Source organism: Fistularia commersonii, chromosome 21, assembly GCF_037954325.1.
Source record: "Fistularia commersonii isolate RoL2024-O1a breed Wild chromosome 21, RoL_Fcom_v1.0, whole genome shotgun sequence".
NCBI classification, from domain to species: Eukaryota; Metazoa; Chordata; class Actinopteri; order Syngnathiformes; family Fistulariidae; genus Fistularia; species Fistularia commersonii.
The window spans coordinates 12,544,332-12,571,375 of NC_141304.1; the positions used below are offsets into that span (position 1 = coordinate 12,544,332).

The following is a 27,044-nucleotide window of genomic DNA, read 5'->3' on the forward strand; positions in this document are numbered from 1 at the left end:
TCTTCACAGGAATGTGTGTTCGCGGCGCTGGAGTTCCCAGGCCTGCTCTGCATACGGCCCGCGGAGTCCGGCGGAGGCCGGTTCTCTCGGTGTTGTCGCTCGCAGCTTTTCTCCGTAAGCACAGCCGAAATATTTCACATTCAACGTGGAGCGCAAAGGGTTCGGCCTCGGCCCGGTCGGATAGAACCGGCGCCGTCGGAGAGAGAGGTCGCGGGTTTTACATCGCGCAGATTTCAGTCGCATAAGGTGATTCTTTTCAAGCGATTGATTTTCATCCGTGAATCTTTCTATCCTCGATTCGAGCGCAGGTGGACCTGTTCGTGCAAGGCTGGTCTCCGTTTTGAAATACCGAGGTGATTCGTTGGATGTTCCAAAGAACACTGAATTGTAGCACTCGTAGCCATTTGTGCATTTGGCTTGGAAAAGCCGTATATTAGGGATTGTAAGTCACAATGAAAGCGTTTTCTCATTCACTAGCTATGATGCTAACCCTGCGGTCGAGGTTGCACCAGTCACTCGCTCATTCACACATCACGTGGAAACGTGACCATTCAGCCTCTCGCTGGTATGGACATACAGCCGCTGACTCCCCCGCTGAAGGAATCATGCAAACTCATGACCGCCAGGCGGAAGCGCTAACCTGTCGATGTTGTTTTCCAGGCACCACAACAAAATCCGCAGCATCGACGGCAAACGCACCGGGGAGCTGGTTTCCGTGGAAACGTTGGACCTGAGCAACAATGAAATCACGGAGCTGCGAGGGCACGGTTTTCCGGCGGGCCTCCAAATCAGAGACCTGTGAGTGTCCCGGCGCCACGCTGCGCCATGAAATAGAATTCAGCGAAGTAAATATACTGCTCAAAAAAATAAAGGGAACACTTGAACAACACAATGTAACTCCAAGTCAATCACACTTCTGTGAAATCATAGTGTCCACTCAGGAAGCAACACAGATTCATTTTGACTTGTTTTAAGGACATTACATCAAAGTTGGATCAGCCTGGAGTTTGTTTTTACACTTTAATTTTGAGTGTGATTCCTAATCCAGACCTCCATGGGTTGATACAATTGATTTCCATTGATCATTTTTGTGTGATTTTGTTGTCAGCACATTCAACTGTGTAAAGAGCAAAGTATTTCATAAGAATATTTCATTCATTTAGATCTAGGATGTGTTTTTTAAGTGGTCCCTTTATTTTTTTGAGCAGTGTACATTTCCAACGCGCCGATGAAAGACGCGGGTAGTAAAAGAGATTGAGGGAAGAACAGCACACGGGACTATTACTATTTAATATAATAATATTATTATTATTATTTGTTTCACTCCTGAAAGGTAATACGGAAGAAATACGCCATGTAATCCAAACCGAAGCGGATACATTAACTGGCCCCACTCGTGTTTGCTTTTCTCTTAAAAATCTGTTATTTCTCAACCCGCCGTCTCCGTGTGTCGCTCAGGTATCTAAGCAACAACAAGATCGGCGTGCTGGAGCCCGGGGCCCTGGACCATCTGAGCTCCACTCTGCAGGTCTTGAGGCTGAGTCGAAACCGCATCGGTCAGATTCCTGTGAGGGCCTTCCAGCTCCCGAAGCTCACCCAGCTGTGAGTACCGCTGGCTTTCATCAGTTTAACTGCGCGGCCGCTGCGCTGACAGGGGGCGAGTTCTGATCCATCGCAACGGCTCGCCGCGGACAAACAATATATTTTTCCACGCCCGTGTTTGGACTCGAGTTCGATGGGTTTCCCGCTCGTTGTCGTCGGCGCTCGGAAATGAAAACGGGATTTCGAAACCCTCGCTGGAGCTCTGTTTACCGGATCATTGCCGCCGTGCAAACGTTACTTTTTTAGATCGGTCTGCGATTTTATGACCACCTTCCTGAGAGGGACCGGTTTATTCGGATAGATTATCTTTTGTTTCTCTCTTCTCTTATCTGTATTCATGACAGTAAGCCGAGCAACTAAAAATGCGACATTTGAGGATATTTAAGAGTAAGCGATTGTTATTTTACTTCATTTTCTGACATCACATGACCTAAAACAAGACATAAAATGAACAAGAAAATGGATCGGGTTCATAGATTTATAAAACTGCCTTATTTGCATCCCCGTATGAATTAAAGTGCAATGCAATAATAATGTTAATAATAGTAATGATAACAATATTGTCCTTTCCTTTCAGCCTTTCTCTTCAGTGTTTGCAACAGCGAATCAAACTCCGCAAATAAACCCTAAAATCCCTAAAAATAACAATAATGATAATAAATAATAATACATTATATTTCTGAACGCCTTTTTTAAAAATTAAGGATAATAGAGAACAGTGGATACAGATAAAAGTTGCACTATAATATATAGCAGAATTCTGGAATAAAATAGGGGGTTAATTAGATTGTATATATTCAGAATTTTAATCAGGTTTTTATTAAAATTCTGAGTGTTTTTGTATGTTTGTGATCTAACCGGCTCTGCAGACACAGTAAGGTTGCAAGGACGGTCCAGACTTAACATGCACAAAAATAGCTGACTAGGCACAGAGGGTGGCGTGGAAATGAACATTCGTTCGTGTGTGTGTGTGTGTGTGTGTGTGTGTGTGTGTGTGTGCGTGTGTGTGTGTGTGTGTTTCTTTGTCCTAACCTGCAGTGAGTTGAACAGGAACCGCATCCGCCAGGTGGAGGGCTTGACCTTCCAGGGTCTGTCCCGGCTCGAGGTGCTCAAACTGCAGAGGAACAGCATCAACAAGCTGACCGACGGGGCTTTTTGGGACCTGGCGAAGATGAAAGTCCTGTATGTGTTTTCCTTAAACTTACTCGACAGTGTCATTATTCCAATTCGCCGTCGTCAGAAACATAGACAGACGACTTCATTTCATCTGTGAAGTTCTACTTAGTTTGTAAAGCCGAGATTTCTGCATTCCCCCTTTGATTCTACTCGTATTGCTCAATTTTGTATAATTCAGTTACCTGGACTACAACAGCCTGACGGAGGTGAACAGTGGCTCCCTGTACGGCTTGACTTCCCTCCAGCAGCTGTTCCTTGGTAACAACTCCATCGCCCGCATCAATCCCGACGGATGGAAGTTCTGCCAGAATCTAAGAGAGCTGTGAGTACCAGCATGTAAATTAGCCTGAACAACCCATACTTTTTTTTTTTTTCCGCCAGATGTCCTCGTGCAGAAAGAGTTTGCAAAATAGCGGACAGCTGTTAGGACTCCCGGATCGTTCACCTTAGTTCACCTTAAAAAGAACAAAAAAAATAAATAAAATCCCAAAAAACGTTAGCTTTTGCAGACGACACCCACGTCATCCATCCATCTTACAAAGAGTAGAATGGCATTGTGCTTTAACACCCAATACTCTAATCTATTCTCAGGGATAATCCTGTTTATCCCATAATTAGACGCGGGCTCAGGAGCCCCCGAAGCCTCCCTGACAAGAGTTCTGAGGCAAATCGGTGTGTAATTCTCTGCCGGCGGCTGTGTCGTCGCGATTACGCCGAAGACCCGCGTCCGCCGTCGTCCGCCGAGAGACGAGTTATCATCTCCCGCTACGCGACTCGGTTTATTCGTGTTTTTTCCCACGGAAAAAAAAAAAGGAAAACGCGGTAAACGGCGGTAGATGTCGGTTTGCTCTGTCTGTCTCAAATCGCCCTCGCCGCCGGCAGGGGTTATGCGATTTTATTTGAATTATCACGACCCCCGTGGCTGACGGAGGAGACCGGCTCGTCTTTATGAGGACCCTGTTATTGCATTCCCGGCGAGGATCTCGCCATAGATGACTGGTCAAGCACACCTGAGGCCCCGGTCGCACGGACGGCCAAGAAACGCACAATACTTCTTTTGATCGCTCTCTGAACGATACTGAACTTATCATCCTTTATTATTAGTATTAATCAAAAATTCCTATGCCTATTATGATCATCTGCAGTTAAAAGACTACCGAACGCGCGTCCTGTTTTATTTCAACTCAAAGTCAGGTATCACCAAGTGGACCACACGTGAGTGACAGATCGGGTTTACCGCGAACCCGGGTCGGCTTATGGGTGGAAGTGGTAGACGTATAAATTTCCAAACAGAGAAATCCGTCGGATTTCGAAAAAAAAAACAAAAAAAAACGCCGGTGCCTCTCGCTCTCTCTCTCTTGTCTCCTTTGAGCTCCGAGGTCTGCTAAGCCCATTCCCCCGTTAATGTCTCGCGGCGGGAAAAAACTCACATCGGAAAAAAAAAAAACAACAAAAAAACGCGCGGCATAGAGACGAGTAGCGTTTGAATCGTCCATGAAATTGAAGTTTTCAGATGTTGTGAGCCGCCTCGGTGTGCTGCCAGCCTGACATCTCCTTCCAGACCTCACACAGAACACTTCTCTCTCTTCCCCCTTTTTTTTTTTTTTTTTTCCACCCTTCCTCTCCCTCTCTCTCTCTCTCTTCCCCCGACCGCCTCGCTTTTCTCTTGGCCGCTCCAGGAATCTGTCGTACAACAACTTGACTCGTCTGGACGAGGGCAGCCTGGCTGTTCTCGGGGATCTCCAGACCCTCCGCCTGGGGCACAACTCCATCAGCCACATCACCGAGGGAGCCTTCAAAGGCCTGAGGGCCGTTCGCGTCCTGTAAGTCCGACCTCAACTTTCATCGTCCGCTCAAAGCGAGTGAGAAACTCCCATTTTCGGCATCGAACCACGACCTCATTTCCTCGTTTTAGCCGTTTTTAGCTCCTACTCCAAGGCAGGGTCTTTTTACGGTTCCGTTGGAACTCATGTGACGTAGGTGGGACTCAAAAGCCGCGGCCGTTACCAGGCTGTTGCGGTGGTCATCGGTCGCCTGTTTTCTTGAAAGAAAAAACGGACGGAGCCATTGAGAAACGGACCGACGAAGAGATCCAAGCTCTTCTGGGTTGTTCTCCACTGAGGGGCCTCCAGGGCTCGCGGGGGAATATCTACATTTTGGCCAAAATAAGTAATGGCTGGGTTCTTCAGGGAGAAAATTCTTCTTCTTCTTCATTCGGCTTTTCCCGTCAGGGGTCGCCACAGCGAGTCAACTTTCTCCATCTGACCCTATTCTCTGTATCTTCCTCTCTCACACCAACTACCTTCATATCCTCTCTCACTACGTCCATAAATCTTCTCTTTGGTCTTCCTCGAGACCTCTTGTCTGGCAGCTCCAACTCCAGCATCCGTCTACCAATATATTCACTATCCCTTCTCTGTACATGACCCAACCATCTCAGTCTGGCTTCTCTGACCTTCTCTCCAAAACATCGAACATGTGCCGTCCCTCTGATAGACTCATTCCTGATCCTCTCCATCCTGGTCACTCCCAAAGAGAACCTCAACATCTTCATCTCTGCAACCTCTAGTTCTGCCTGCTGTCTTTTGGTCATTGTAACAGTTTCTAGTCCATGCATCATCGCTGGTCTCACCACTGTCTTGTACACCTTTCCTTTAATTCTGGCTGAAAGTCTTCTATCACATAGAACCCCTGACACTTTTCTCCACCCATTCCAACCTGCTTGGACCCGTCTCTTCACCTCTTTTCCACACTCTCCGTTCACTCTTCAGGGAGAAAATGTAAACAGCTAAACCTATCTGACAGTCCACGGTAATTATTCTGAGTGCAGAATTCGGTGGCATCTTTGCTCCCTATGTTGTACGTATCGTCTTGCTCTTCTTTCGCGGCGGTTTGTTTTTGAGTGCCGCATTTAAGGAACCTCCCGGGAGGAACCAACTTCCCGGATGGACATTCGAACCGGACGGTTCTTCGGACTTTTCTGCCGCTTTTCTACACATCGCAGTTGCTAGCTCGTGCCCCTACCGTGGTCCCCGACTGCTTGTGAGACCAACGATCCCCTGGAGGACGAGCGATTCCTCGGGCAATTCTTCGAACTTTTTCCGGCCCTCTCACATCCCGAACCACGGGTAGTTCTCTTAAAAAGTCAAAAAGGGAAGCGGTTTGAAGTGAAACGGCGAGAGTCGGGCGAACAAACCCGAAGGGATTCGGTTCTTGGCTTAAGTCGTTCGCCTCCCGTCGGACTTTTCTCGCTCAAAGTTTCTCCAAAGGCACAGAACGCCTCAACCGGGTAGACGGAAAAAGTCCGTACGGTCTGTCGGGACTCGTCGGTGTTATCGCCCTTCTCAAAGTACACTTAATACCTATTTCCCCTCCTCTGTCATCTCCTCATTGTCTTCTCCGCACTATCTCCCCCCGTGGTACGCATCCCTAATCTCCTCCTCTGTTCACTCCTGCTCGCCGTGTCTCTGAGGCAGTCCTAATCTAATCATCGGAGGGGCGAGCGGCCGGAGGAGGGGCCCTGAAAAGGAGCCGGGGGAGTTTTAATTGGGCCGGTGCTGCCGGTCATGCCGACATGGCGCTGGAGGCTGCATCGGGGTGTGAAAGCTCCAAACAAGCCGGCCTGCCCTCTAATTCGGCCACGGGGGTCGTCGGCTCGTTCGGGAGGGTTTTTTTTCGGAGACCGGTCCCCTGCTCCGCGGCCCCCGCCGCCGGCCTCGCTTTAACAAGGCGACGGCCATTCACGTCCAGCCAGCCAGAAAGAGTAGGAAATTGGCAGCCGAGTCCGATGGCGGACGGCGGGGGTTCGCAAAGAACCGGAGGGGGAAACACTAAGCAAAGCAAAGGGGAGGTTTTGTGCGGCTCTATTGTGGGCTTGGCGGAGGGTGTGGAGGAGCCGTCAACCTCAAAGGCCTTTTCTCAAGTTTGAAAGAAGGTCTTTTTAGTAGGTTTGGAAGCCCTCGCGACTCCCTCCCCCCCCCCCCCCCCCCACCCCCCCCGACTCCGTTGTGACTCTTTGTGTTGGCCGTGCAGAGGGGCGGCCGAGGGGGCGGAGCCTCTCCTGCGCCGATGACTTCACTTTTCGGAGGTGGCTCTTTCAACACGGCAGGAAGAGCATTCAACAAGTGTTTTCGGAGCTCCAAAATCTACTCAAATAAACCCTTTCTTTTACTTTCACTCATCCCGTGCCCTTGAAGGGCCCGTAACCCCATCGGGCCCCGGATCCACGCACCCCACCGTCTGCTTTCTCACAGGGCTCTGGGTTCCCGCCAGTCGCCGCGCACCGTCATGAATTATACATGTGTTTTCCCCCGGCACCGGAGGTCGGCCCCCGCGAACACGCTAGTGCACGAAGCGCGCTCCAGCTCCACCTCCTCCTCTAAGGAAAGAATGCGCTTGGTTGGCAGAGCAGAGCGGCAAGAGGGGCTCTTAAGGCCAGGTGCAGCAGCGGGAGGACGGGAGGGGGGGCAACCCGTGATTTCCAGACCAGCCTCTGCCAAGGGCCGTGAAACGCTTCGGCGCTGGCAGACCCCCGATCCCCGTTTTTTTCATCCTCCTCCTCCTCCGTCTCTTTCTATCCTGACCCTCTTTTCTCATTCTCCGCAGGGAGCTGGACCACAACGACATCTCGGGCACAATAGAGGATACCAACGGGGCCTTCTCGGGATTAGACAGTCTCAACAAGCTGTGAGTGTCTCTTCTCTTTCACCGCAAGCTCCGCCCCCTCGCAAAAAAAAAAAAAAAAAAATCCCGCGCGCCCGGCAAAAGTTCAGCCGTCTGAGTTAGCTCCCTGCAAAGCACCTTTTTCCTTTTAACATTACATTACATTACATTTGGCAGACGCTTTTATACAAAGCAACTTACAATAGAGGACATAAGGACTGCAAATAACACTTGCAAATACAAGATGCACAGGAAATATACAGAACAGTAAGCTTGGGTTAGTGATTTTTTTTTTTTGACAAAGACGTACACAAACGTACACATACACACACACACTGCATAGTCTAACTTGGTGCCTAACCTCATCTGGGGCTCAAGCATCAGTGCAGTAACAAAAAACTTTTTTTTTTTTTTTTCCTTTAAATTTTTTTTTTTTTTTTATATATTCCCGTCATCTCCGGGAGGTCCAGGGCCAGCGCCGCTCCGGTCAAATCCATCTTTCAACTGATGATATCATTTCATATCGCTACGCTTTTTTTTTTTTTTTTTTTTTTTTTACGGCCAAACTAAATTCTGCTCGCGACTCACGGCTTCATAATAACGAGAAACAGCGAATCATTTTTATCTTTTTTTTTTTTTTTTTATGATTTTTAATCATCACTGCTTCCATCAGGGCCACTTTGAGGGAAAAAAAAAAAAAAGTTATATATGTCAAAAGTTGGTCAGTTGAGCGGTTACTCTGGCCGTGGCCTTGGCTGGCGTCGGGCAGCCATGCGCGGGGGATCGGCCCCCTTCGAGATGAAAAGGCGATGTCCAGCCAAGATGGTTCCCAGTGTGAGCACCGGCGGAAGAGAAAGACCAGAAGAAAGGGCTTTTCTCCTCGCGGCAGGGGGAGCGCTGCCCAATAGGCTTATTTCTCTCTCTCCCCTCGTCCCCTCTTTCCCAGTCGCCGTTGTTAGAAACCGAGCAAGGGTGAAATTGAAGGCCGTATTCAGACATCAAAATCAAGCGTCTCACACGCCCTCGCGCTCTGACCCTCCCCCCCCCCCCTTTTTTTTTATTTATTTATTTTTTTTTTATCACGCACCGGCGGAAGCAACACCCCAGTATTGGCCCGGCAACGCACGGGAAAAAGAAGATGCAGAAACAAAGGGGCGCCGCATCAAAGTGTCGGCGCACAAAAGCGTGTGAGAATGACACCCCGTGGGACGAGCGCCGCGACCCAAAGCTAAGATGTCGATTAAATCGCGTATTTACCGCAAAACGGGCTTTTCCGAAGAAACCGCCACGAAAATGCAAGTCGCCGGGGACGACCGGGACGCTTTGCTTTCCTTGCACGTGTGGATGACTTCCAACACTGGGGTCTTCATTATGACGCAGCCAGCCGTGTCTCCTCTTTCCTGAGAAGAGCGAAGGCTGCGGCGAGGGAGGAGGGAGGAGGCGGCGGCGGCGGCGGCGGCGGCGGCGGGGGGGGGGGTTTAGGACCCCGAATCGGAAGGAATAACAACCGGCCTCCGGTCTCAAAGCGGGGTTGGGCTGCAGACACCGACTGAAAGGGTTGCGTCGGCATCCCGACAAAACCCGACAGGGTCACCGCTATTGAATTCTAATAAAGATAAAAGTGGTCTTTGAAGATGACTGCTGAGCCTAGGTAGCTCCGCCTCCCAACCCCCAACACACACACGCACACACACACACACACACACACACATCCAATCTCCCTAACCCTTCCCCTTGGCTAATCTCCACACAGTTCAGATTTCCAATACCTCAATCCCCTCACTCTTATCAGATTCAGCCTCACTAATTGTGCTTCTCTCTCTCCTCCTCCTCTTCTTCTTCCCCCCCGCATCCCTTCATCTGTTTACGCCGACCCCTTGAAACGGCAGAACTCTGTTTGGAAACAAGATCAAGTCGGTGGCGAAGAAGGCGTTCTCCGGCCTGGAGGCCCTGGAACACCTGTGAGTATCCAACAATGCCGGGCTAGAAAGGGAGAATGAGAAAAAGCGGTGGGCGGAGGGGAAGTGGCTGGCAGAGCGGAAGTGGCTCGCAATTTAATCGTGTCTTTGTAAGAGGAGAGGACGCAGCTGCCGCGCGCTTGTTTGCCAAACCGGACCGAGCCGAAGTGAAAGTTCAGCGGAGTAAACGGAAGTCCTAGAAGCTCTTGAGCAAGTTTTTTCGCGTCTCTTAAAAAGTGACGCTCGATCGGGGGGGAAACTGTGCTCCCGCAGGAACCTGGGAGACAACGCCATTCGCTCCATCCAACCGGACGCCTTCGGGAAAATGAAGAATCTGAAAACGCTGTGAGTGACTCGGCGAACCTCCGCGACTCCGCCTCACCCCCCCCCCCCATGAAGATCTTCACCCTTCCTTTCCTCTCTTCAGTCTGATCCGGAGCGACAGCTTCCTGTGCGACTGCCAGCTGCAGTGGCTGCCCGAGTGGCTGAACACGCGCGCTCTGCGAGCTGGCGTCAACGCCACCTGCGCCCACCCCGAGAACCTGAAAGGCGCCAGCATCTTCCAGGCTCCCTCCAGCGGCTTTGTGTGTGGTGAGTATCCTGTGTATATGTGTGTGTGTGTGTGTGTGTGTGGTCTTGACAGCTCGGCACGTTTCCACCATTTACATACTTGCACATGTTTGTTTGTGTTGTGTTTCGGTCGGATGCACCGACGGATGTGTGAACGTCCAGCGTCCTCAGCCGAGGACCACCTGGCTGACTCCATCTTCCCCTCTCTAGCTGTGTGTGTGTGTGTGTGTGTGTGTGTGTGTGTGTGTGTGTGTTTAAAACCCACTTGTCGTGGAGTTAGTGCGCTCCAATCCCCGTTGTCTTCTGGCCCCCGACCTCCAGATGACCTCCCCAAGCCGCAGATCACGGTGCAGCCAGAAACCACGCTGACGGTCCTCGGCAGCAACGTGCGTCTGACGTGCACGGCCGCCAGCAGCAGCTCCTCCCCCGTCACCTTCGCGTGGCGTAAGGATCAGGAGCTGCTCCGCCACGCCGAGATGGAGAACTACGCCCACGTGCGCGCTCACCACCACGGCGCCGCGGCGGACGGCGCCGGCGGCGTGATGGAGTACACCACCATCCTCCACCTGCGCCACGTCACCTTCGCCCACGAGGGACGATACCAGTGCATCATCACCAACCACTTTGGATCCACCTACTCCGGCAAGGCCAGCCTCATCGTCAACGGTGGGTCACCTTTAATGCCGTCAGGTATTAAAAGACACACACAGACACACACGTTATGATTGTTTCATGTAAACGAGCGAGTGAATGGTTGTACATCTATATAGGGTGTGAATGAGTGTGTATAGTTGTAAGTAATGTAATGTGTGAACCCTATATGGCCTAGAAAAAGGAAAAAAAAAAAAAAAAAAACAATTACATCTGCTGCCCAGTTAGGGAAAAGTTTGAAAAAAAATCTGCTCGCACAAAAGTTCTCCAAAAATAAAGATATTTTACACAGAGTACAAAAAACTTATTCTCGCCTGACGTTTAGAGCAAAAACAGGCTCTTCCTGGGATACTTCCTCATATCTCTGATAAGCAATTCCCACATTATCTTGATTTTTGGAAGACTTTTGGTGCTCAAACCTTTCAAACCTCTATTCTGAATGTCTCTAAATGGCATATTTTTGTGTCTATATGATATAAAGAGAGTTAATGGTTGGACGTCCTCTTAAAAGTGACTGGTTGTCTCTATCTGGCATGTAAATGAGAGCGAACAGGAAATGTCTGTGAATGAACGAATGAGTGAGTGAGTGTTGTGAGTGTCATCCGGGTCACGGTGAATTCTTGAATGAAACGCTCACTCGAAAACGTCCTTACCGTCTCTCTCGTTTTTTTTTTTCGTCCTTTAGTCCTGCCGTCCTTCGTGAAGACCCCGCGGGACAGCACCATCAGGACGGGCCACACCGCTCGGCTGGAGTGCGCCGCCGAGGGCCACCCGCCGCCGGAGATCGCCTGGCAGAAGGACGGAGGCACGGACTTCCCGGCAGCGCGCGAGCGTCGGATGCACGTCATGCCCGACGACGACGTTTTCTTCATCACGGACGTCAAGCCGGAAGACATGGGCGTGTACAGCTGCACCGCCAAAAACACGGCCGGGACGGTTTCGGCCAACGCCACCCTCACAGTCCTGGGTAAGAACTTCCGACTCTGCCGGATCTCCGTCACAAATAGCGATGCGCGATCGCTCGCTCGCTCGTTCGCTCGCTCGGGGGGGGGCGGCTGGTCAGTCGGAGCTTCGCAGAATGAGGCTTTATATTTTTCTTTTCGCGGCAGCTGTGGCCTCGCCGCGGGTCTACGGGGTCAGAGGTCACATTTAGGGGTGAACGGGGGGCAGGGCGTCTCACAGAGGGGCATTTGTTAGGCATTCCCGCCTCCTCTTCCTCCCTCGCTGTGTGTGTGTGTGTGTGTGTGTGTGTGTGTGTGTGTGTGTGTAGTGGGGGGGTTATGGCCGCCTCGCCGCAGGCCTCGCCGCTTCCCGGTCATTGGCTGCTTTACCCTGTAAAATCAAACAACCTCTGAGATCATTTTTGCCTTCCGTCTAAGAACTGGGCAAAGCGCTCCCTTGTTGAAAAAGACGTTTTCTGCCGTCTCCCCACCTCAACACTCACCCGCCCCCTCCGTGACACACAGCAAGGTGGGACGCTGATGTTTTGAGAGATGGACGGGAAGGTGTGTGTGTGTGTGTGTGTGTGTGTGTGTGTGTGTGTGTGTGTGGAGGGAGGAGCGGGCTGCAGTCAAGGGGCCCCTGTCTGGAAATGAGTGGCAGGGAGAAAAATAGGAGCCAAAGAGGAGCAGGAATGGGGGAGGGGGGGTGGTGTATGTGTGTGTGTGTGTGTGTGTGTGTGTGGGAGGGTGAGTGGGGTTTTTAGAGAAAAGCAAGTGGAGAGAAAGTATTGATAGAGGAGAGAGGAGGCCCGCTGAAGTGGGTTAAAAGAGATCTCTTAATCTGTGTGTGTCCCACTGTGAGGGGAAGTGCTCAGTCTGAGAGGAGGCCTACACACACACACACACACACACACACACACACACTTCTATTCACCGCTATGTGAAGTGGCTGGGAAAACACCAGACACTTTGCTCTGATTGTGTCCCAGGAGAAATCCGCTTTTGTGCGTAATTAGAATGTGTGTTTTTGATATTTGCCGATAATTCGTCTAGACTCAGAACCTCAAGCGCACGGAATCCGCACGCCGCGCCGCCGAGCTTCATATTCGTCAGTCTTCGTCTCCGACGCCAAAGATGTTAAAACTTCGGTATCAGGGATCGCACACATCCAGGGACCAGATGAGCAGTTTTCCAGTCACGGAAAACACCTGGGGAATGAGAGGAAAAAAACGAAAATGGCCAATAAAAACTTGCAAATATCTATCGAATAAAAAGTTTAATACGAGTTTCCTTTCAATGAATCTGGAAAAAGAAAATATCGTGCATCGTGGAGTGTAACGTCTACTTGGCTTGAAAACATGGCAGCCCTTGAAAAGCGCGGCGTTGTTCCCCGCAGAGACGCCTCACCTGGCGCAGGATCTGGAGGACCGCAGCGTGGCGGTGGGCGACACGGTGGCGCTGCAATGCAAGGCACTTGGCAGCCCGCCGCCGCGGGTCACCTGGCTACGGAACGACGTGCCGCTCCCGCCGTCCGACCGCCACCACTTCACCCCGGGGAACCAGCTGCTGGTCATCAGCTCGGCGTCGCCGGAGGACAGCGGCCGCTACACCTGCATCATGTCCAACACCCTGGGGACGGAGCGGGCGCACAGCCAGCTGCTGGTTAGCCAGCGCCGCGGCCCCTGCGCCTCCACCGCCGGGCCGAGCACCGTCACCGTGGGGATCATCGTCATCGCCGTGGTGACCAGCATCGTGGTGACCTCGCTGGTGTGGGTGTGCATCATCTACCAGACCAGGAAGAAGAGCGAGGACTGCAGCGTCACGAACACGGGTGAGGGCCTCCGTGAGAGAACGATCGCGGTTCTCGGCTACGTTTCTCGGCGCCGCCATCTAAATCCGTTTTCCCCGCCCCGTCAAGACGAAACCATCGTCCCCCCGGACGTGCCCAGCTACCTCTCCTCCCAGGGAACCTTGTCCGAGCGGCAGGACGTTTGCATCCGGGTGGACGCAGGCGGCGGCTCGCAGCCCAACGGTCACATCGTAGACACGACGGGTAAGCGCTCGCTATTTCCTGCCCTGACTTGCGCTTTATTTTCACAGCCGCAGACTTAAAACTGAGTTTCGTCTCGGTCGCAAAGCTGAAGGTCGTCATCGGAGCTGTTTTAGATCTTTCCCTAGTCTTGAGTTTCTTGACAACATCATCAAACGTCTTCGATATTATCTCAAGTCTTTCAGTTTTTACGATGACGTAACCCGATCAACCGCCAGTAGATGAGCTCCAGGAAAACCAGAAACCCGGTAGACAAACTATCACCAGTGCGGTATCGGCGGCAGAGACGGTATTTGTTGGCGAGACGGGTGAACGGGGACGGCGAAGAACGTACCGGATTGTACGATGTTGGCGTATCACGACGGAGCGGAGAAGGAAAAGCGATGGAGCGAAATAGCCGAAACGCTGCAAAAACATTGCATGGTGGGGAAAAAAATAGCTGAAAGAATGTAATTGTCTTGGAAAAAGTGGCCCTGTCAGATTCACAGGCTTTGGCTGCGACTAAAAACTACCGTAATTTCCGGACGATAAACCGCGACTTTTTTCAAGTAAACAACGCTGCAGCTAATATATGGACTTTTTTTGGGGGGGGGCTAGCGAGCTTCACACCGCTAAAACATTTCTCCTCGTCACATCGGACCGACGAAATGACCGGGAAATTCTGAGTCCGTTCAACTCCGACACCGAAGAAGACGACTTTGACGGTTTTAGTGCGCAGGAGGAAGCCCGAGATAACGATCGGCGAGCCGGTGCGGCTTATATTGAGGCGCGCTCAATAGTCCGGAAATTACGGTACTTTTTAGATGTGATAGTTTTCCTCAAGTTTTCCAAATCTTGTCATAGTTTTCAGATGTTTAGCTTCACTCAGGATCTGAGGGGAGTTCGCCGTAAACGTCCGCTCGTGATAAGTGTCGTTTTTTTCTCCCAGGTTTCGACGTGCCAGTCGTGTGCACGGACTGCATGGAGAACGGCGACGGCTACTCCAAAGATCCGGACTACCTGACCCACGGCTTCGGCCCGGCCGGGGTCTCGGAGTACCAGCGGCACTCCGTCCCCCCGCCCTACTCCCGCTGCAAAGCCGAGGAGCAGCGGGACTCGGGGCCGCCGCTCTGCAACGGGATTCACAGGGACGTTCACGGATCGGCGTATCCGAAAAGTCCGAAGAGGAATCCGCACGACAGAAACGGTACGATCTTAAAAACATCGTTTTGTTTTCGGAACGGCGCTTCATCCGATCCCCGTTACCCCGAGAGACACCCGAGGCCCGGCTCCGAAAACGGACGCTTCGCACGATTTAACGCGCAATCTCCTCCTCTTCTTCTTCTTCTTCCTCCGCCGCCGCCAGGGAGCAGGACGGGGCAGACGCCGGCGTTGTCCCCGCTGCAGGAGGAGTCCTTCCACAAGCCGGTGAGGCTGCCGGGCCGCCTGGACGGGGACCGAGAGGCGGAGCTACGGCAGACGCTGCTTCCCAACGGACACGCCCTCAGATCCTCCCCCAACGAAAGCACCCCCCTGAGGAGAGCCAGCGACTAGCGGCCCCCCCACCACCCCTGACCCGGACTGAATGAAACCTTCTTTTTTTTTTTTTTGCACTGGGAAAAAACAAACAGAATAAACCGCTACCTCACATCGAGGCCAGCGGTCCCGGCCCCACCTGGATCCGGACCGAGGAGGGAGCGGGGAAGGGGTGGCGGGGCATCCGGAGTTTGAAGGCGGAGCTTGTGTGGGTGGCGTCCCATCTGAGCGTAAAAGCTGTACATAATTTAAAACCTTCCCCTGGGAGGTGACCGATTAAAAAAAAAAAAAAAAGAAAAGAAACAAACAAACAAAAATAAGAATTTAGCTCCGAAAAATGTGACTTGCATTTGAAGCATGTAAACGTAGGGAATGTTGTACAGTTTGTAAGGTGCGCGCGCACGGGGGGCAGAATCGCGCCCGTCAAGATTTGACTGTACATAAGATTTTTTTTTTTTTTTTTTTTTATAGATTATATAACTTTTACAAAAACAAAAAAGAGTATTTGGATTTATGCGCATGATAAAAGAAAAGAGTGACGGTATTTTTATTTTTCTTTAAAAAAAAAAACAAACGGACGAAAAAAAAATAGTTTTACAGCTTTTACCAACATCCAGCTGCAGTGCCTTATTGCATGGTCAAAAAAAAAAAAATGCGCGGCGGCGGCGGCCGTTGGCACAAACGAAACATTTGCACTTGGTATTTCGTTTTTGTCGCCGGACGCCTTACAGAGACGCGGTTCATGGTTTGTTTTTGTTATTCTATGAAGGAAGAGCTCGGATGTAAATTATTTCGGGGGGGGGGGGAGTTTCGGGAGAATCGGGGGGAAGGGCCAGGTAAAGCACTTTTTCTTTCATTTTTTTTTGTTTTAAACCCTCACTTCATTGACACGCATTTGAGGAAGGTGTTTTCCACCCCAAAAAAAAACCCCAAACGCTTCCTCTTCATCACGTTCGCCCAAACATTGCTCTTTGCTTTCGACTGCATTCGGTTTCTTTGTTGGGAGCCGCGGGAAGGAAAACACGCTGTGGATTCTGGGGGCTGAAAGCGACTTTTAGACATTAAATAATAGAATCTGTTAAATTTTTGAACGGCATTTCATTGACGTCTTACCAAATAGAATTACATTTATGAATTTGATTGACAAAAATGTTCAATTTGTATCATTTTTGACAGACGGAACTGTTTCGATCGACGGCACCAGACTTTATAATTTAGTGACGGCACTTGAACGCCTCGAAATCAACAGGTATTTAAAATGCATCAGCCGGTTTTATTCGTCACATTTGAGGCCGTCTCGGAATTCGTCATAAATCAATCGATCTATCGATTATTATATCGAAGATTTTGCCATTTTTCTCCGAAAGGCTATCATCTGATAAAGTCAGCCTGCAGAATCCAAGGGAATCTCTGTCCGGATTGTTTTTGCAAAACTAGATTCCAGTTACGCTGTTGTCGCGTGTTTTCGTTTTTCCTCATCCGGGGATTCACGCGCGCTCTAGAACCGACACGCAATCAGCTCATTTATGCAGTTTCGAAAAAGGAGAATCAGGGAGAACACTGTCGTATTTTGTGTCACTGCTGTAAAGTGCCTCGACATTCGCCGTCGCGCGTAACAAGCGAAGGCCAGTATTCCACCTTGAAATCGGGGTCGCCGCCGGTTTCAGTAAAATATCGCGTCACCCGTGCTTCCATCTCCCGCGAGACGCGAGGAAACCCCACCTTCGGGGAGGGAGAGACGTGTTTGAAACCAAAACATGGATCCTGCATCCGCCGGGCCAGAAACCAGTTGTCTTGACATACACACACACACACACACACACACACACACACACCTCTCAGGTGTACCCGCGTCTGAGCTGTGTTCTGTCGTCGGGTGGGAGTTACAGGGGGTGGTGGGGGGTTGGGGGGGTTTTATCGAGGTAAACCAGAGGACACGCTCCTCTGGTTGCATCTGATAGCAGCTATCAGAGATGATTTTACCAGCAAGACCAATCCGAGATTCCTGTCGGGGCGGGAGGGGGGGTGTGGGGGGGGGGCAAGCCGAGCGCGGCGGCTAAAAGGGACGGGGCGGGTCGGGAGGGCGTTCATGTTCTAATTTATTGAAACAAACCGTTGGAGAACATTGTTAAAATAGTGAAGTGTCTAACATGGCATTGAAGTGTCTAATAAAAATCACATTTTGCTACGATGCTTTTGAAAGAAATGTTTTTTTTTCTTTTTTTGACAACAGCTAACGGAGTTAGCGTTCAGCGTTGGGCTCACATGTCGCGGCGGTTATGGAGAAGCCATCAATTCAAATGGAGCTTGCGAAAAGACATGAAAACACAGAGACCTTGATCTTCAAAGCGGTGGAGTTTTCTTGCGCTTTTGGAGCAAACACACACACACACACACACACACACCGCTAATTTTCCTAGCAGGAATGTCCCCTGGCTCCCTGAAGCCCAAAAGACAGCAGGCATATTTTTCCTTGTGCGGACTGTTTAAAATATTTGCTACCGACTCGGGGCAGAGTGAGGGTCAGTGGCCGTCCAGAATGTGCATTCCAGATGGATGTTTGCCATCGGGTGATTGACACACACACACGCACACACACCGGTTGTTGTTGTGCAACAGCTTAGTGGCTCTCCCACCTGTGTGGCCCTCCGTCCCCCTGGATCCCTTTCCACCTCTGTCGCCGCAGGCTTGGAAAAAAAAACGAAGAGTCATTCAATCGAAGCAACACGTGCGTGGAGGTTCTCGGTCGACGAAATCTGCTCGTCATGGCAACCGGACTTGAATTTCTTTACTCGAAGAAGCTTCACCCCTCCCATCCGAGAGGCTTCTTCAGTTCTGAAGAACTGACAAGACAATGTAGCGGTATAATCTGGAATATATTCCTCGGGTAATTCTCCGCAACGCTCGTCCTGCAGATTCGCACATCGTTCGGCGTGACGTTCAACCGACACACGCTATCACACACCATTTCCAGACAAACATTTCAATGTCATTCACACACTTGTCGCAAGGGTAGATCGTCGGCCGATCATGAAATTTGTCACTTCACTGACCTGCAGAGCAGGTAGTCTGACATCTGACCTTTTCTGGCCCAGAGGTCACCGTGCACGCGCATACGAAAACGCAAAATGCTGGTAATCTCTAGGAAGCTAGCGAGTTATCCTCCAATTGATTTCTTTTAAATTTAAGAAAGGGGATTAAAATGACCAGATAAGAAGCCAAAACCTTACCACTTCCATAAGAAGTGGAAGGGGGACTTTTTTGTTCGCCTCATCTGCCAGTCTACCGTCGCTATATCGAAGAAGGGAAGGGCGGAAGCGCATTTTCGGACGGTTTCGGACTTTTCTCCGAAAAGCGAGCTGGGGAAGAGATGGGTGAAAGAACTAAAATCACAGTTGTCCACTTCTTTATGTGAGTCGGCCTTTTCCCGCATGAAGATCATTAAGTCCAAATACTGTTTAATCTTGACTGATGATTATTTGGAAGTGCGCTCGAGGCTGGCTATCAGTAGCTACTGTCCGCACTATACAGGACTGTCTCAGAAAATAAGAATATTGTGATAAAGTTCTTTGTCTTCTGTAATGCAATTAAAAAAAAAAAAAAAAAACTTTTTTATGATTTTCTAATATCTTGAGATAGGATTTCTGAGTTTTCTTAAGATTTAAGCCATAATCAGCAATATTAAAACAATATAAGGCTTGAAATTTTTCAGTTGATTTGTAATGAATCCAGAATGTATGATGTTTTTGTTTTTTGTAATTGCATTACAGAAGATAAAGAACTTTATCACAATATCCTTATTTTCTGAGACAGTCCTGTACATCCCTGGCTGAGTAAGGCAATGACAAAAAATGTAGTATTGTGCAATACATGATCATGCAGTTCTGCAAGGTATGTCAACATATAAACATATGGTACGTACAAATTCTCAATATATTTATAAATATGTTTTGCATTTTTATAGTAGGTAGACCACTCATACACTCTCTTTGTCGACCTGCACCGCAGACACTAAACATTTGACAGCCCGCGGGCCACAACCGGCCTGTTTCTTTTTTTTTATCCGGCCTGCCAAACTATTTTCTTTAAATATTTTAAGAAGTATTTTCAATCAATATTGAAATATTGAATCAATATCATTTTTTCCTTTTGCTTAATTTTGTATGGATGATTACATACAAAATAATGTCGGCACATTTATATGACCATGAATGGTTTTAAAGTTGAAATAAAAAGCCAAAATATTTATACTGCAATTTTCATTTTGTTCAATTTACTTAATATCTAGTTGGCCCACACATAAAAATTAAATAAGTATTTTTTTAATAAGTAAAACTCTTTTCTTTAGATATTTTAAGAATTATTTTCGATCAATATTGAATTTAGAAACTCATTTTTTTCCTTTTGTTTAATTTTGTATGGATGATTACATACGAAATAATGTTGGCACATTTATATGATCATGAATGATTGAATGAATGAATACCTAGTTGGCCCGTGCATAAAAATGAAATAAGACATGTGGCACGTCAGCCAAAATAATTGCCCAACTGTGCACTAAACAATCAAGGTGCAATATTTCACTGTCAGAGGTGCAATAACAATAAAAAAACTACCTCCTTGCATCATAGATTAAGTACCAACGGGTCTAACTTCAGCCTTACTAAATTGTCACTCTTACTTGTTACATGCTCACATTTTGCTCTTGATTTATTTTTATTTTTTTTGCCCTTCTATTTATGGTTATTATGGCTTGAATCGAACCCGGGAACAAATTTCATACCACATACTATAAAGTGTACTGGTATGACAATAAAAGTTCCTTGAACCCTAGATCCTTTTGACTTGGACTTTTTAGAAGTAGCTTGGAGGAAGGTCCTTGCAGGAACACCGAACCAATCACCCCCTCGTGCACGTGTCATATCGATGTACAAACATTTACTCACATATTCACATGCCGTATTCACGCCTCTTGTCAATTTAGGGTTTCCGGTGAACCGTCTGCATGATTTTGGATGGCAGGAGGGAAATGGAGAACCCGGAGGAAACCCATGCAAGCAGGGGGAGAACATGGAGGCTCCACACAGAAAGGCTCGGCAACCGGCAGGCCGTGCGTGGGATTTCCGAAATTGCAGAAAGTCGTTGCCACAGAAGCTTTTTCTGGTTCAGGGGGTGAGAACCGGAGCTGGGATACAATCACATGCTGTTATCAGGAGGCTGATACTGCAAATAAATGTTGCAACTCACCTTATCTTGCTTTCTAGCATGAATGAATGAGGATTTTATAGTGTGTGTGTGTGTGTGTGTGTGTTAAATGAAGACCTCATCTCTTCTGCAGCTGAGTTCGGAATAATTTATCCGGTGAGTGAAACAGAATTACACTGTAAAAAGAAACGGCGAAAATAAAATTTTTGAATCTATGAGGTTTGTTGTCGCGATGAGACGTCTCAGTCGCCTCTATTCTTAGCACCTCATTTATTCAAAGATAAATATGAACGCCATTAAAACCTTTAACTGCGCTCTCAACGGATCCAGCAGAGAAAAAGAAACCTTTCCTCTCATATGAAAAAGGGTTAAAGATAATGAGAAGCACGAAATAAAATGTAAGATGAAATGAGGCCTCATTTCCAATAGAATTCATCCGTTCAATATCGATACGGCTCATCCGGCAAAAAGCAAAGTTCACCTTGGACCCGGCGTTCAATCACAGGGTCGCTAATACAGACACAGAACCATTCAATCTGGTGTTTAGAGAGACATTCACTCTATCGTTCAAACCTCATTTAGCGACACACAACCATTCACTCTTGCAAACATCCTTTGACCCTCTCATTTACACTTCATCAAGAGACAACAATGCATAATTTCATAAAGAGACATTCACTCTCTTATATAAATATGCAACCATTCAGTCTGATTCAAATGTACAGGACTGTCTCAGAAAATTAGAATATTGTGCTTAAGTTCTTTATCTTCTGTAATGCAAATACAAAAACAAAAACAAAAACATCATACAACCTGGATTCATTACAAATCCACTGATATATTGCAAGCCTTTATCATTTTAATATTGCTGATTATGGCTTACACCTTAAGAAAACTCAAAAATACTATCTCAAAATATTAGAATATCATGAAAAAGTAATTTTTGTTTTTTCAATTGCATTACAGAAGATAAAGAATTTTATCACAATATTATTATATATATTATATTACAATTTTCTGAGACAATCCTGTATATATATATATACGTGTGTACTATATATGTGTGTACTATATATATATATATATATATATAAAAATATAGTACACACATATTTATAGATACATACATGTATCTCTATACATATATCTCTATAACACACACATATAAAATATATATATCTATATATACATCTATATATAGATATATATATATATGTTTGTACATGGATTTAAAAAAAAAGCATAAAAATTCTGACAATCTACTCAGAATGAGGCGAAAGATTGTGATTACAGCTTCTGGTACAAACAAAAAAAAAAAATCAATACGCCTGATCTGTCAAATACATTGAGGTTTCTCTGGTAAAGTAAGCGAATGTTAAACTGAAACAGCGCATTCCCAAACACAGGGGTATTTCCTGTACTTTTCTAAACATCTTTCGCAATACAAGAAAAACCCAGTAGACACACCTGGAACGCCCGATAAAAACTAAAGCTTTATTAATTTAACAGAGTCTTCTATTGTTGGGGTGGGAGTGGGGGGGGGTCTTATATAGAAAATGAAAGCTCTTGCAGGTGGATGAGCTCAGTTGTGCTCCAGCGGGAATGTAATAATGGTGAGATATGAATATGTCTCCCAACTGGGTCCTTAACACAGGTGGCTTGGCTTAGTGGGGGAGATAAAATATGGATAAAACACTAAAATCATCGTGAAATTATTGTAACCAGGAGGGAAGTAAAGGAATCACAAACATGGAGTGCATGTATTTTTATATATATATATATAAAAAAAACAGTCTTATTTTCAGCGAATCCTTCCACATACGTTGACATGCCCGGTTCTTACAGCAAGATACGATTTCACCTGAACACGGGACATTGCCGAGGTGAGCGCGGCGTTGTGGGCGACGCCATCGAGACCGTGGACGGCTCATTGTGCGGTCCCCAAGGGCCTCTGGCTGTCATTTCAGGAAACGCCCGATGTTCTGCCACCAGCCTGGAGATCGGGACGATGGGCTCTAGCGCTCGTGGTAGGAGAGCAGGGTGTGGTGGACCTTCTCGTAGGCACCCAGGAAGATGAAGCCGCCCAGGCTGATGAAGGTCACCCTCGGTATGCTGCCTGAAAACAGACTGCAGGGGAGAGAAGAGAGGTTTCGGATGAATTATGAATTGCTACCCGGGACGGCCAACAAGATACACGACATTAGCTTGTAGCATTAGCTAATCTAGGGTGGCATATTGGTAAGAGCTTCTGCATCAAAACAAGAAGGTCCCTGGTATCTATGGTTGGGATTTCTGTGTTGAGTTTGCAATTTCTCCATGTGTCTGCATGGGTGTCCTACGGGTTCTCCGTTTTCCTTCCACAGTCCAAAAACATTCAGGAGGTTCATTGGAGACCCTTCATTGGACAATGAATGGTTGTATAGACCGTAATTTCCGGACGATTGAGCGCACCTCAATAGAAGCCGCTCCAGCTAGCCGATCGCTATCTCGGGCTTCCTCCTGCGCACTAAAACTGTCAAAGTCGTCTTCTTGGAGTTGAACGGACTAAGAATTTCCCCGTCATTTCTTCGGTCCGATGGTACGAGGATAAATGTTTTAGCGGCGTGAAGCTCGTTAGCCCCCCCCCCCAAAAAAATCCATATATTAGCCGCATCATTGTTTAAGTGAAAAAAGTCACAGCTTATCGGAAATTACAGTATGTAAAATTGACCGGTCCTGGGTGAACCCCGCCTCTTCGCCAACTGCAGCTGGGATGGACTCCAGCTCCAGCGACCACTAACGAATGAACAAATATTAGCTTATCCAGCACGCAATCACACACAGCAGAAGTGGACGGTACAAGATAACCTATCAAATTTTGAACTTAGAATGAGCAATTAACCATTCTGACAATATATAAAAATAGGTAAGTAAACAATGTGACACTATATAAACAGTATAGAGCCCACGTGTCAAACTCAAGGCCCGCGGTCGAAATGTGGCCCGCAATGTCATTTTATGTGGCCCGCAAGAACGTCTTGAAAGGTCTTATTGTCTTAAAATAAATGTCAAACAAGTGCATTGACCATAAACGACAATTCCCATATTCCTGGCGATCACTTTACCCGTGAAGTGACGGCATCTCGCCATTAGATTACCAAAGTGTATCCTCATCAATGCGATTTTCAACAAGTGGAATTGAGAATTACAAATGATCCCTGATGTCACATTTTGGATTTGAATGAGTAATAAATTCAGAGTTATTTAACATAAAGGAGTAGTGACATTTATTTGACATTATTTGTGGTTACATTTAGTTATATTTATACTGTTATTGATATTTGTGGCCTTGCAGTCGTGACATTTATGGTGTCTGAGTGGGCGGATGTGTGGGAGGGTGAATGAATCATCGGAGATGATAGCTTAGCTACCGCCCTCCTCCAGTCCACGGGACCCCCCAAGACGGAGCTAGCCTTCCTGCGCGGTTTGTCCATTTTCTTCCCGTCCGCTTCTGATAGGCTACTGCTCCTGCTGACAACTCCAAAGAAAACGGATGATGCCATAACAGTGTCGAAGAAGGTCCTTAGGACCTGAGTCTCCACAGCAGGTACAGTCTGCTCGGACCTTTTCTGAAGCGAGCGTCAATATTCTGAACCCCAATCTGAAGGTCAACTGGATCGCAGGTTTCACCGCTTCCCCTGGTGGAAACTCAAAGTATTACGACAATGTTGACTCCAAAATCATTCGGATCCGAAAGGGTGCGATCCCACGGCTAATTTTGCGCATGCCGCGATACCTGGTGATGGATCCCCGTAGATCCTGAAGGGAATTCCACCAATATGGAGTCCTTGAGAAGCAACTCTCCGTCCAGAGCTCCGTACACGCATCTCAACCAAAAAGTCACCCCGTTTCACGTCGAGGCGAACAGATCTAACGTGAGCCGTTAGCTTGCGGAGACGCTTTCGAGGAGACGGCGTTGAGGCCCGTGGAGAAGCTGTTGGCCTGGCAGGGGGGGTCAAAGGTCACGATGGGCCATGAGAGAGATCAGTCTCCCAAGAACCCCGCCACCCCCTCTCCGCTGCATACAGCTGTTTTTGGGATTAGGCTTCAAGCCCCCATCCGAGGGCCTCCCAGGAGGTCTCGCCCCCCCCCTCTCCCCTCTTTATGTCTCTCTGTGCATGACTGATGGTTAGAAGACATCCACACATGTCTCTCTGCCGTCCACCCCCCCCCCAAAAAAAAAAAAAAAAACTCTCCGTCCAGCAAAGGCCCCCTCAGCTGGCTCACTTGTTTGGGGATTTCTCCTCCGTCTCCATTTCTTGCTGCGTCATCCACTTCTCAGACACGTGCTCACTCTGTCCAGTCCGTTCTCCAGCTATTCCATGTCTCTTTTTTTTTTTTTCTTCTGCCCCCCCCCTCCTCGCTCCCACTCCTCCCTTCTTTTCTTCCTGGCTGCCTTTTTTCCTCTCGCCGTGTGTTTGCCTACCAACACCTTCTGTCTGCCAAATACTCCCCCACGCTCACATGATTCGACCCAATCCAAGCCAGATGTGACAGATGGAGTGTATTGTGTGTTCTTGTGTGAGGGTGCGTGTGTGTGTCGTGTGTGTGTGTGTGTGTGTGTGTAAGAGAGAGAAAGAAAGTGCCTTAAAACCATCAGGCCACATAAAAAGTCTGCATACGTTCATCCTCCACGTGTGCGTGTGTTTTAAAATCTACATTTCTCTTCGCTGTTGCTGGAAAGCCTCTGCTAAAGCGCAGCATTTATGATGAAGATGCAAACTGACAAGCCGTTGCTCAGGGTTCTGACTGAATCTCGTCATGGTGACGGTGGCGCTCAGATTTGCAGAGGCTTGTCACACAGTCCCGATAGGGGCGCGGCAGATCAACAGCAGCGCACCCATTTGACGTATCAGACGCCAAAATGTCTAAAAATCCACGGGACGGACTGGTACTAGATACGTGGCGGATATTTCCCATCGCCGGACGATTCTGAATCCGAATCCGAATCTCTGGCCCGCTGATATTCTTGGTTCAAGATCTAACTGTCTCTGAGCTGTCATGAAATTCATTGTGTGTTTTGTGTTCGGAAATTTGAAGAAATGCGCTGTTGATGTAAATACACCGGCTGTCAATGATTCGTTCATTTGTTCAATTTCGACGGATGGAGAAAGTTGATTCGCTGTGGCGACACTAGAAGGGAAAAACCCTAAAGTGAAAGAAGAAGACGGGCGGTCGCAAAAGTAGTAGCCTCTGAGGAGCTAGCCACCGAAAAAGTTACATGGAAGAAAAAAAAAAGGAAAACAAATGAACCAGACTGGACTCACTGGGGGTGTGTGGTGATTGCTGATTGGTTCATTGGACGGTCCACACACACACACACACACACACACACACAAACACATCATTGTGTGTGTGTGAGTGGACGTCATGATGGAGTGTGTACTAATCAACGGACATACGGATGCACATCCGACAACTGGAAAAGGGGGTTGTTTTCTGTGAACTTGTTACCCTCTGATTCGCTCATGGCTCTTTTTACCCGGCGACGGTTAGCGGTCTGTTTTTTGATTGGCTCCTGGCACGCCGATCTCATCAGCTGAGTTCGTCGGAGGAGGTATTGGTCACGATCATACGTATTCCCCACCTCCCGTCTGCGGCCGGTGCACCGGACAGCTGTGTGTTTTTTCATTGTTTTAACTGCAAAGGTCAAGAGAAACAATGCAGGGTTTGTTTCTTTCGCCGTTCTGCTTCTATTGCGCCATTAATTAAGTTATGCAATGTCGCAGACGGATGACGAAAAAAGAAACACCTGCAAAAAAAAAAAAAAAAAAAAAAGCCGAGCTGACATTGTAATTACAATCTTACAAGATGGTAATAAAAGATCTGGCCGGGGACAGACTCGGCAGACCAAGCGGTACTTTTTAATTCCGACGCTTCTCGATGACTCATTTTGATCGCATCCCTCCGCTCCCGTCTGGGATCAGGCCTGCCGACAAAGTCCCATTCCTCCGGAGATCTAGCATTCAGAGCAGGATAAATATCGAATGAACGCATGAACGTATGAATAAACGCACCTGAAACAACCATCCTCACTGTCTCCCCAGTTATCAGCATAACTGAGAAATCCAGACAGACTTGTTTAATTATTCCCCTATTTATTTAAAGCTCTTGTGTTCCTCCCTTCCCCGGTCCCGGATGATCTTCCATGAGACGTCAGTGAACCGGCACAGCTCCACGTTGCGCCGCTTCCTGTCTCTTTTAGCGCTTCGCTTGACCGACTGTTGCCGTGGACTTTGTCTCGGAGGGTGCGGCGGCGGATCCCGTGTTTGTAAGGTTTACGCGACTCATGACCTGACGTTCCCTTCCCCGCTCTTTACTGCAGTTCGGACTTGTGGACTTTATCTCGGCGGCCTTTGGTTATTTGACAGCGACACTTGCTATTCTTTCACTTTTGCACGACGGGCCTGCTGGACTTCGTCTTGTCGCCGACGTTTGAAACCGACCGACTGAAACTGCCCCGATCAATTTTAATCTTTCCCAGGTTCTCTGAACTCACTTCAAATCCCCGCCGCTTCCAAAACAACATTTAGTTTGACCTTTTGCCTCGACAGAGATTTGGATCTGGTTGCACTTTACTAAGCTACTAACGGATCAGCTCGGAAAACTACCTTTTAAACGAGTAACGTTTCCGCGTTTTGATACCCGCTGTACGGAAAATGTTATTTAAAATAC

At 48.1% G+C, this 27,044-nt stretch overlaps 2 protein-coding genes across 3 annotated transcripts in view; one reads left to right on the forward strand and one right to left on the reverse strand.

The window, feature by feature from the left end:
• The window catches only part of lrig1 (leucine-rich repeats and immunoglobulin-like domains 1), a 36,667-nt gene extending 21,009 nt beyond the window's left edge, over positions 1–15,658 (forward strand). Inside the window, exons 4-18 of one of the 2 annotated variants that reach the window (XM_086168731.1) lie at positions 661–798; positions 1,459–1,602; positions 2,641–2,784; positions 2,957–3,100; positions 4,458–4,601; positions 7,384–7,464; positions 9,330–9,401; positions 9,672–9,743; positions 9,826–9,989; positions 10,290–10,658; positions 11,305–11,586; positions 12,957–13,391; positions 13,479–13,613; positions 14,539–14,796; positions 14,956–15,658. In XM_086168731.1, the coding sequence (XP_086024857.1) occupies positions 661–798; positions 1,459–1,602; positions 2,641–2,784; positions 2,957–3,100; positions 4,458–4,601; positions 7,384–7,464; positions 9,330–9,401; positions 9,672–9,743; positions 9,826–9,989; positions 10,290–10,658; positions 11,305–11,586; positions 12,957–13,391; positions 13,479–13,613; positions 14,539–14,796; positions 14,956–15,143 (2,770 nt within the window). In that variant the 3' untranslated portion in view covers positions 15,144–15,658. The remainder of the gene's footprint in view (positions 1–660; positions 799–1,458; positions 1,603–2,640; positions 2,785–2,956; positions 3,101–4,457; positions 4,602–7,383; positions 7,465–9,329; positions 9,402–9,671; positions 9,744–9,825; positions 9,990–10,289; positions 10,659–11,304; positions 11,587–12,956; positions 13,392–13,478; positions 13,614–14,538; positions 14,797–14,955) is intronic. The other variant, XM_086168732.1, reaches the window with a different exon arrangement.
• Positions 15,659–20,467: 4,809 nt separating this feature from the next.
• Positions 20,468–27,044, reverse strand: part of slc25a26 (solute carrier family 25 member 26) — a 71,409-nt gene continuing 64,832 nt past the window's right edge. The window contains exon 10 of the mRNA XM_086168733.1: positions 20,468–22,457. Coding sequence (XP_086024859.1) covers positions 22,346–22,457 — 112 coding nt within the window. The 3' untranslated portion in view covers positions 20,468–22,345. The remainder of the gene's footprint in view (positions 22,458–27,044) is intronic.